The sequence below is a fragment of the Chaetura pelagica genome, unplaced genomic scaffold (assembly GCF_000747805.2).
Source record: "Chaetura pelagica isolate M959 unplaced genomic scaffold, ChaPel_1.0 scaffold453, whole genome shotgun sequence".
NCBI classification, from domain to species: Eukaryota; Metazoa; Chordata; class Aves; order Apodiformes; family Apodidae; genus Chaetura; species Chaetura pelagica.
The window spans coordinates 337,570-348,384 of NW_009952879.1; the positions used below are offsets into that span (position 1 = coordinate 337,570).

The 10,815-nt window shown below is 41.9% G+C and overlaps 1 protein-coding gene across 1 annotated transcript in view; it reads right to left on the reverse strand.

Moving 5' to 3' along the window:
• SMAD3 (SMAD family member 3) overlaps nt 1-10,815 on the reverse strand; it is a 78,619-nt gene that overhangs the window by 59,115 nt on the left and 8,689 nt on the right. The window contains exon 2 of the mRNA XM_009995281.1: nt 10,500-10,703. Within this exon, the coding sequence (XP_009993583.1) occupies nt 10,500-10,703 (204 nt within the window). The remainder of the gene's footprint in view (nt 1-10,499; nt 10,704-10,815) is intronic.

Below are 10,815 nucleotides of genomic sequence, written 5' to 3' on the forward strand. Positions count from 1 at the left end.
TGCTTCAATACCTTTGAAAAGAGCATTTATTACAAACTTGTAAATTATTTAAAAGAGAAAGCTTAATTAATAATGTTGTTTCCAGCCAGATGGCCAGCTATTAGTTTTCAGTCATCTCTTTCAGAACAATTCACCAGAAGTCTTCAGATGCAAAGGAGCTTTAAAACAAGTATATGTGATCACCCTGCACTCTCAGTGCCTGTCAAAACGTTCAGTAAAAGACACAGCTACAGGTATAGAAGTATTTCATTTTTCCAGCTCATGTTGCTGTGGGTCATGGTCATAAAAGCCCACTAACAACAACACAGTCACTTGATGTACACACAGTTAAATTCATGTAACATTTCGTATTTGGATAGTATTAAATTCACACTTGGTTATGTAACACTACTTAAATGAAAACATGAGGCTACACGTACAGTGTTTCCCCTGGACCTGTGCTAACAGACTCCAAACTTAGGCTGAGCAGCAGACCACTGTGGTATGATGTGTATCAACCAGTCAAAATATTCCCTGTGCACAGGAGGCACCAGCACAGAGATGAATAGATAAATATTATGCAAACCCATTTAAGGTTTACCACTAACCATCTACGGAATTCTGATATTCTCACTGACGTAGCATCTACATATTTTCAAAGTTGCCAACAAAAATTAAAACTGTTTTCTTAGGATGAATGAGATGCTGAACAGCCACAGAAAGCTTTTTGGAGTGTCAAGGCATCAGGCTTTGCAACAGAGTCTTGCTCTCCAGATTTTAAGAGCTTTTCGCATCTGATATTAAATTCTCCGACATCCTTGTGAGGCAAGTACTGTCTTTGCTGGGTAGAGAAAGGTCCAAGCACGTTTTGGTGAATGTCACACAGTGATATGGAAGAAAACCTGATGTTTTCAGTTTTCCCTGACGACAGAGTGTGTTCATTATGCCACAACTGAAAACCTCTCTTAATTCAGGTATGACTGAGAAAAAACAAATACGCAATTGCAACTCTATACATGAACTTTCAGCCTATAGTTCTACCAAACAAACAAAAACAGATTTGGGAAAAAGCTTCAATGATCAGCTGTCTACCTACACACAAGTTATTTATGGCATGTAATTCAGAGCAGAGCTCAGAGCAGTTTCCAGACTGCCAGCAGACTTGTACTGGCGACAGAAATCAGCCATCAAGGGGTATCAGCTTTGATAATCAGACAGTGATTATCTAGGGGGTGTTTTTTTTTAATTATTATTACATTTATTTGCTTTATAAAGCTTGTTTCTAATGCAGTGGTTTCAAATGTGCTGGTTTCCACTTTCCATCATTCTAACAGTCAGCTGCTGCAAAAACTCCACTGGCCACAAAAAGCCACAAAATTTTGAAAAGCAAACAATAACAAAACAGGCCAAAAGACAGTTTTAACTTATGGTGAAGCTTTTGTTCAGAGAGTCAGGTAAATTTAGGCCCAAGGAGCAGATAAAGAGAAAGATTAGCCAAATCTTACGCAAGTTTCACCATTCCAAGCCCATGAAACTCTGAAAAGGTAACTGAGGTCTCCAGAAAATACTGAAGCTTGGCTTGAAGGTTCCAAGCCAACATCAATAACTGTTCTAGACCCTTCCTCCAACAGGCTGCTGACCATGGGGGAAGAAAGAATGGACAGATGTTATTAGCAGATCTTGTGCTTTTTGGAGTTCAAGGCCAATAATTGTGGGTGGGCTTTATCTAGACCGTGCAAGAGGAAACCCCTACTCCTTCCTGCATTTGTGTTGCTGTGAGGGAGGTGGGAAGGGGACTCAAGGAGAAGTAGATTATAAGGGCTCCACTGTTGATATGCAGGCTGGTTAAAAATGGTTGGAAAAAACAGAAAATTAAACAAAAGTTCACAGTCAGAACAGCCAAATGCCTTCTTCTGCACAAGATCAGGAGCCACTGCCAATGGCAAACCCCACTGCCGGTGGTATCTCAGCTCCAAAATGTTAAGGGCCCCTGCCAAGCCACACTAGTGGCCCATCAGAAAACCCTCCATGAAACCTGAGCTAGAACTCCTCCAAAAATTAAATGCTTCACAGAGAAGTATCATTTTCAACAAACTTCCAGCAAAATCCTGCCTGGCTTCCTGCCAGATTTCCAGCCTAGGGCTGACAAGTCTAGTCTTCATGGGACTGGAGTCCTCAGGTCTCACTGGGCAGGCTTCAAGTCCTGCAAAGAACATGGAGAAGACCCCAAAGCCCTAAATTTAAAAGACAAAATTGGATTGACACCTCTATCCTCCATTTTCCACCGCTTTCTTGTGCTGCTACACTTGCATGTAATTCAGAAGCAGATCTACTGAAATTCATGTAATTACACAAATGCAAAAAAAGAGTGGGAAAAGACTCAGACTCCAGCTGCTTATTAGCCTCTCTTTTAGGCACAGGGTGCTTTTTAAACACTGATATATTTTTTTCAGATACTGTGACACGTGTGCTACAAATTGGCTCTGCGTATGACTCAAGGGGAACAACTGGTTCAACTAATAATAAGAAAAAAAGGAGTTTTCTGTACAATTCCACATATGTGGAAACCATAGACTTTGTGAGAAAAAAAACATATCTGGCCTTTCTGAGTATAACCAAATTCAAGGTGCTTATAGTTTGGTCTTCCCACACAGCAGCACTTGAAATCCAGCTATAAAGAGAAATGAAATTTGGGGGGGAAAAAAAGTGTTCTCTAGCTGCTAAGCAGATAAAGCAACAAGAGTTGCACATAGAACTCAAAAACAAAGAGGCATTCTGGTGTTCCACAGATGTCTTCTACTAAGCCAAATATTTTTGCAAACGTTAACTGTTCTACATCTGTGAAGAGTAAGTGAATTTTTCATGTGAAAAAGGAGAGTTAGTATCAGCATCCATCATTCAACCATTGCTGGCTGCAACTTCACCACAAAGGAGGAAATTTCTGTTCTTACTTCCCTTTTTAAAAAGATTGTGTTATGGTTCATGAACATCATCAAGTCAAAGATACTCACCAGTCTTTCCCATGACACAATTTGTAAGCACAAGTCAAATTAAATGTTCAGATCAGATAACTACAAATTATGAAGGGGGGTAAAGATGGTCCATCTAATACCCTGACCCTGAGATTCTCCTTCCCAAGCACCCCAAAGCCTGGAGGAAGCAATGGGTGTAGGCAGACAGACTGACTTTCTTGACACCTTGTCCCCTGCAATCTTCTCTCCAGGATTCACAGACCTCCCTTTTAATAAACTGATGCATATTCCTCTGGAGATCAAAAAGCAGATGTTCCTGTTCATGGGGTCAGGCACACAGCCCATCTGTGGTGAGCGTGCAGGAGCCCCAGCACAAGGTAGTCACACACAGTCATGATTATCCCACGTGTGCAATTTCTTTGCCCTCGTTACCTCAGTGCTGAACAGCAAGTGAGCTGAAACACAGCAAGAAACAGCTGTGTTTCTAGTGCAAAAGTTAACAAAATCTACTCTTCACCCTTCCTTCATCCACATCACCAGCAGCTCCTAATACTTTAAAGATGCAATCAAATTGTCTTCTTGTTGCAAGAGCATGATTCTGAACACCAGCAGGTTGAAGAATCAAACTCAGAAGGGATAACTAACATTTTCTCCCTGTCTTCCCACGTCCTTTCCCTGGTGTTGCTTCTACCCACTGACATCTGCTACTCCAGAAGCTCCCTCTGGATGTAAGCAAGGCCAGTATCTGTCAGCACTAAGATTCTGTCTTCTGGAGCTCACACAATTCCCGAGTGACTCTAAAAAGCAGGGTGTTATTATTTCTTACCTGGCTGGGCTCTTCTAAAGATAAGGGTTACTTGTTTGTTCTTGTTGGGGTTTTCGTTTTGTTGTGTTGTTTTTAACAGCTCCTGTTCCCATGCACAAGTAGTTTATTCCTGCCCACATCTGTGTCCGGTGCTTCTGAGGGATCAAGCCTTTAGTGCAGAAAGAGCTCTGGCCTTTTATTCTGTTTCTACAGAGCCACAGCTCCAGGAGCAATCAAACCGTCCTGTTTGCCTAAGGGCAAGTCCCACCATTCTGACAGTGATGGTAAAGACATGAGTGAGCAAATGAGGAAAGGCGCCAAAACATCTTTAAAAGCAGTATTAACTGCAACAATTGACGCATTATTGTCTCCTCAGTTGCACAGAAAGTTGTGCTACCAGTGACAAGAGCCCAGTTATTAACAGCTTCCTCGTCTTTATGTTTGGACTCGAGTTGCATGTAACAAAACGTAATTAGCAAACATTTGCTAAGCTTGCTGGAGTCAGCCTACTAGAACCAGAGCGTCTGGGCAAGAACCTCTGCCCTGTCTTTATTCCCCTCGCTCCAGCCTGCTCTCTTTGCTGCCAATCAACACAATCAGCTTTGGACTGGAAAAAGCTTTTTTCACCACACATCAAGGCAGGCAAGGACAAAAGTTAATTAGGACTATACATAAGACTTACTGGAAGAGAGTGCTGCATCCCATCCCTGAACATTTAATTGCACCCGCTAAAGGAAAGCTAGAAATAACAACAATAATAATAAAAAAATTAAAAAGATAATTTGGGAATAAAATCTTTTTTCAGTTTAATTCAAGCACCGTTTGGCCCTATTTATTTCATAAAGAATTTCGTGCAGGATAATGGCATTATTGTGCATCTAACAGCATTAGAAGCTCCTAATAAATTAACAAGTGAAAATTAATGGCTGCTCAGTCCATTAAATCTTGTTAATTTTACTTTTGTTGCATTAATGTAGCAATTACAAGTTTACATTATTAAACCAATATTTATTAGAAGAGCCTTTTTTAATTGGATCCCTGATGTGATAATCCCGTACAGTGAATATTTCTTGATTTCATCAATTTTTTGCATTTATTTCTCATTATATTTAAATTATTGCACTGTTCAGGGTCTTTTCCTAATACTATAAAAGTTAAGCAACCATTTTAAACATTTTATTTCACAAAGATTCAACTCTTACTACACAATATGATAATATTACCAGTCCTTTCAGAAGCTATTGTAAATATTTCAGTCTCTTGAGAAAGGGAGGCAGAAAAAAAGGCAGAGATATGAATATTCAAAAACATCTGAACAAATGTAATAGTAAAAATATACTTTCCCTTACCCTATCAATGCTCTATATAAGCACTGCTGTGTTGTCTTTCAAGTCAACTGCAGTTTTACTACCAGCTTTAAAGCACGGTGTTAGCTGGCCTGCACATCTCAGGAAAAAAGGATAAAATATGTATTGATAAAAGGTTTTGAATTGTATTGGCTGCTGACAGAGAGGATACAAACTCGAGAAGACATCTTATTAAGGGCTGGGTCTGACATGCTATTCCAGCAGCAACTACTTTCAGGGAAGGACAATCATTCCTCCCCTGACCTCCTTCTTTTCCCCAGTCCCACTGTCTCTGCCATTACAACTGAACACACAGTTGCTCCCTAACTGGTTGTATCAACGTTACTGCTTTAGCTTAATGGCAGCATTTTGGTTTTTAAATGGCATCGTGTGGACTAGAAGTCAATTGCATGTGCTATTATTATCCAAGCTATTACAAGAGGCAATAACCCTGATGCAAGGATGGGGAGAAGTTGAAGGGTCTGTGGGGAGCAGAAACCTCTGTGCCTCAAGAGGGAGGTTGGACCTTCGGCGAGACAACAAGGAGGGAGATGAGAAAGGTGCTAAGAGGGCCTGCAGGCAAGAAGTACAGCCCTGCTTACTCCATTTTCACCTTTAGACCCGATCTGCAGTCACACGAATGCCACAAAAGCTTGTCACAAACGTTTGTAAAGCTGTGCCTACCCTGCAGCTAGCACTGCCACAGCCAAGCTAGCCCATGTGGGCACTGCTGGCAGCTCAGCTGTGGCAGCACAAAGGTTAGGGGAAGGCTGTAAAAACCTGCCCATAAAGCTAGGTCAATGCACACAATTTTGTAGCAGTGAAATTACCAGCAACAAGGAGCTAACAAGTACAGTAGCAACTGGGCTGTATTTGCACACAGGGACTGTACTGTCATCACCTCCAGGGCACCACTGTTAGCCCAATCTAATCATAGGTGCAGACATTCTGAAACAACTCCATACAATATTAAAGCTCCTCAAATACAGGGACAGGCCAAACTGAAAACAAGTTTAAAATTGGCATTAAAAAAATACACTAATTTGCACGTGGACACACAAAAATATGACTGGCCCTTTGCTTATTACTGAAACCAGATGGGCACGAATCTCAAAAGAAGAGCATGCTTCACAGCCTTGCAGACAGCCTCTGCCACTTGCTATGATGACAGTTTTTATATTTTTTGGTATCAAGGCAATCCTACGAGCATGCACAACTCTTGTAAATATTGTGTGGTCAACAACCAACACAACAGAAGGTGTGTTTACACCCAAGATGTTCCTAAAATCCCTTATGCGGTTTTCCGCACCAAAATGTAAATAATTTAAGGAACACCTTGTTCAGTTGCTTTTAAAAAGCAAATGTACCATGTTTCCATTTCAGTTGGCACCCATGATCCTTTTCAGATGAGTTCCACAAGAAATAACACCCACCTCTCTTCAAAACTATTTTCTAAATTAAAAAAAATCACCACTTAAAAGAAGGTGTCCCTCACAAACAAGAAACCCAGCTCCCCTAAAACCACTGGTGATACAAAAAAACCCACCAAAACAATAACAGGTTCCAAATAAAAATATGCATATGAAAATATATTGCAAAATGTAATGAGATTTATGTCTTAATACGTGTGCTACCACTAAAACTCTTGAATCAAAACATTTTCTACCTCTCCCCATATAAGCAAGAATATACGTACTGCACAGCTTTCAGAAATTCCTAAGTGCTCATCACATGTTCCTGGCTTCTGCAGCTCAGACCCCTGTGTAGGTTAAGAATTAAACACTCATCACAGTTCAACCTAACAAACTTCATTTCTAGGGCAAAATGCTGATGATTTGCAGGTGCTCAGCAAGGCCTCCTTTCAGATCAGAAATAGTATTAGAAACTCATTGCTCTTCTCCCAAGGATGAAGTCCATGGGCTCTGCAGGTCTGTGGCAGTGTCAGCTGTGGACTTGCCCTCGAACTCCTGTACTCTTATTGTACTCTTTGATCTCAGAAGTAAATAAAGCCACCAACAATTCAAAAAAGTTGCTAGCAGCTGGAGTAGACCTAGGCTTGCTCACAGAGCAAATCAGAGAGGACACAGCTCAAAACACCTGGCTGTGCTGGGTAGGTGCTAATGGCACATTATCCTCCAGCTTGTCTGAAAGGTCATTAAAATGTCCCCCCTGAAAGCCAGGCTTTTGAGGTCAATGCAACTACTACAAAGGATGCATTTCAATGGGAAAAAGAATGTGTATTTTCAACTTTATCACCCTATACAGTATGAAAAAATGTCTGCCATGGAGACCCCACTTGGCTCAGCTAGGTCAGCTCCTGACATCGAAGCCCACCAGTTTAGTAAACAGAGGTGCAAAGGCAGCTCCCTTCTGGAGAAGGGCAGGCTTGGTTAGCAGTGCACCAGGTGAGAGAAGGAGAAAGGTCCTCTAAACCAGCCATTCTGTTGAGCACCACTAACTGTGGCACAAGAAACAATCGACCAGATGGTCCAAGACTGGTAGGTTTTTCACGTGGAAATTACTTCCTTCCCCAGCAGAAAAGCCAAGAAGGAAAAATCCTGCCAGAAGAACATTACACCGAAATCCTTGAAAGTTTCTTCAGTGTTTTGCTGTCTGCACAGGTCCTTCCAACAGAAAACCTGGGGTCTGAGGTGTCTGTCACATCATCTTACAAATGCAGCACTTGGAAAAGTAATACAAACTGAACCAATGCACAAGCAAATAAACTATTCATTGTTTAATAACCGGTCAGGAGACAGAATGTAGTTCGCATGTGTATTTCCAATTCCAAGTAGATAAAAATGACAGCAGAAATAAATTTGGTATTCTAATTCCTTAGCCCTGTAACAAAAATTTGTGTTTTGCCTTGCTCTTTTTAAAACCTGTCCCCTCTGATCACTACAGGGATTTGCTGTGTAGCCCTTACTTCTGTAAGCAACGTTTCTGCAAAGCACTCACTTGCTTCTTCTCATGGATACAATAGTTAATTTTGGACTCACCCTACTGCTGGGCCAGAGTCATCACTGGCATAGCTCCACTGTAATTCAGCCTTCTGATGTACTACAGACAATGTACAACATGATCTAATCCTCAATGATGGCTCCCCCCTCCCTCCTTTTTTCCTCCCAGCATACAAATTTGACTAAATAGTAAAATAACATATGTAGATTTTAAAACAACAACACAAAAAAATAACAAAAACACAAGCAAAAACCAAAAGCAACAAACCCCCAAACTAAAACCATACTAAGATGGCCTTGCAAATGCTAATTTCAAATGACAGGATAATCAGATTCACAGATATATTAGGACAAATAGCACAGTCCAGAGAAGACGCAGCTCTTAAAGCCACAAGGCCTCGTTATAGCTCCAGCTCTGCCACTGACTTCTAGACCAGCTGTTTCACATTTCCACACCATTCTCCAATCTCTGATAAACAGATATTAACCTCTCGGGATGCTTGCAGGGGCTCAAGCACAGCCTAACCTAACAACACCCATTTGGATCTCTGTTACATACATATTAAACAATAATAAAAGTATATATGAAGTGTCATCCTTAAAAACTAGTGCCAAGGCATAAGCAGGTACCATCATAATATGCTGATACTTCCCCCATACCAAGGTTTAAGGTCGGCAGGATCCAGGCTCTGTGTCATGAGTAAACATAAATGTTTTAATATTTGTACAGATTTTCTTTTACAGACCAAGGTTTTAGAGAAACAGACATTCACTTCTGTGCAGTAGGAACAGACAGTACAAGTTCTGGAGGTCGTAATATTTATGATTTCTGACATCTGCTTGGTTGTTACTTATTTTCAAGCTTTAAAGTTATTTGTCTAAATTGAAGCATCATTCTCCACCCATCTCTTCGCTTCCTTTGAATAATAAAATACCAAAACCTTCCTCCCTTATCTAAATCACCTTGTCACTAGCAAAAGAAATACCAAGAGGCTTCACATTCTGCTCCTTAACAGGTCAGCAGCAGCTAGACACAATACCCAGGTCACACCAGCAGGGCTGCTCAAGTAATTTTCTTCTTTTGAAATGGCAAGTATTTCAAGGGAAGGGGTTTAAATGGAGTATTATCTATGTGGAAAGCACACTGCTTACCAAGAATTTAAAAACGCAGGTTTGAAGGCATTTATATCAGGTGGTAGCTCTACAGGTTTTGGTTTCTGCTTCAACTAGGCAAAGCCACGGTAACTCTAACAAAGGCTGAGAGATCTATTTGCATTCCTGGTCAAAATCTTACCCACAGTCACTCAACACCAAAAAGATAAGGAGACTTTATGTTTCCTTTTAAAAAACCACGATAGTTGTTGGAAGAAAATGTTAGGAGTTCCTAACATCTACATTTCTAAGCTGCTTACTTCACTTTTTCATGCAACAGATGCTGCTTTGTATTAGCTACTGCATATTAAATCATTCTGACAACCAAGAAAGCATACATTTGTTTGCGGGAGAGAGCAGCATGAATACACACACAGAGAGATATCTTCTCACGCAGAAGCACACAATTATGCAGCATTCAAATATTTGGGATGAACTTTGGCCTTTGTTTGAAGGAAAAAAAAAAAAATAGTACTCTCAAACAACAATCAGTAACAGAATCTGCAGTCATCTGGCTGAGCTCCCCGAAACCAACAGATCTTCAGCAATAAAACACCACTTGTGGCCAGCTAGCTGAAAGTTACTTGGAAAAATTTTCTTGAGATACTCGAGTACGTGTCCTTTATGATTTATAAGGGGTTTATAGATCAATCTCGGAATGGAGGCTAAAAATAAAATATATGTTAATTCAATAAGAATGGGGGGAAAAAAAAAACAAGTCGGCTATATTCACTCTCACATGCTTTTCTGCACTCCAGACAATCCCCTTCAGCTACGCCATTTGCATTCCCGATTTAAAAAGTAATTTGAAAACCTATGCACAGCAGGGCTCTAAACCACCTCTTCAGAGCACTATCTGTCTAGATAATATGGAAGAAACCGAGCAACCCAAACAAAACCACCTTTCTGATACATGAATCACAACGAGATCTTACTGCAAAGTACTAAGGGAACACACAGAAACTTTTGCCAATGAGAGGACCCAGGATAACTGTAATCCAGCGCTCTTCCAACTTTTTTTATCTCGGCTGGAAGACGTGTTTTCTTCCCCACACTCCCCTCTGACTTTCTCCCACTTTTGTAACCAGACAGCAACCCAGTTCTGCAGGCAGTTACTTCTTTTCAAGCTGCACCCAGAGGCAGGACAGCGCCTGCAGGGCTAACCCCGCACCCAGGGGGGCTGGAGAGCAAAACAAGCCCCTCTCTACCCGGCTGTGCCGGAGCCCCTGGGGAGAAAAGCTGCTCTCCGGGCACCCCTGGCTGTGTGCGCTGCTCCCCTCCCTACCTGGGGATGGTGATGCACTTGGTGTTGATGTTCTGCGTGGTGATCGCCTTCTCCAGCTCGTCCAGCTGCCCCGTCTTCTTCAGCTTCTTCACCAGGCTCTTCACCGCCTTCTCGCACCATTTCTCCTCTTGCCCGTTCTGCTCCCCTTTCTTCCAGCCCAGCAGCCGCTTAACGATGGGAGGAGTGAAAGGCAGGATGGAGGAGCTGCTGCCCGGCCCCGGCAGGGCCTCCGACGCGGGTTCCGCGCTCCCCGCAGGCCCCGCCGAGGGCAGCACAAAGCCCGGCCCCGGCAGCCCGGCCCCTCCCTGCCCCTGGG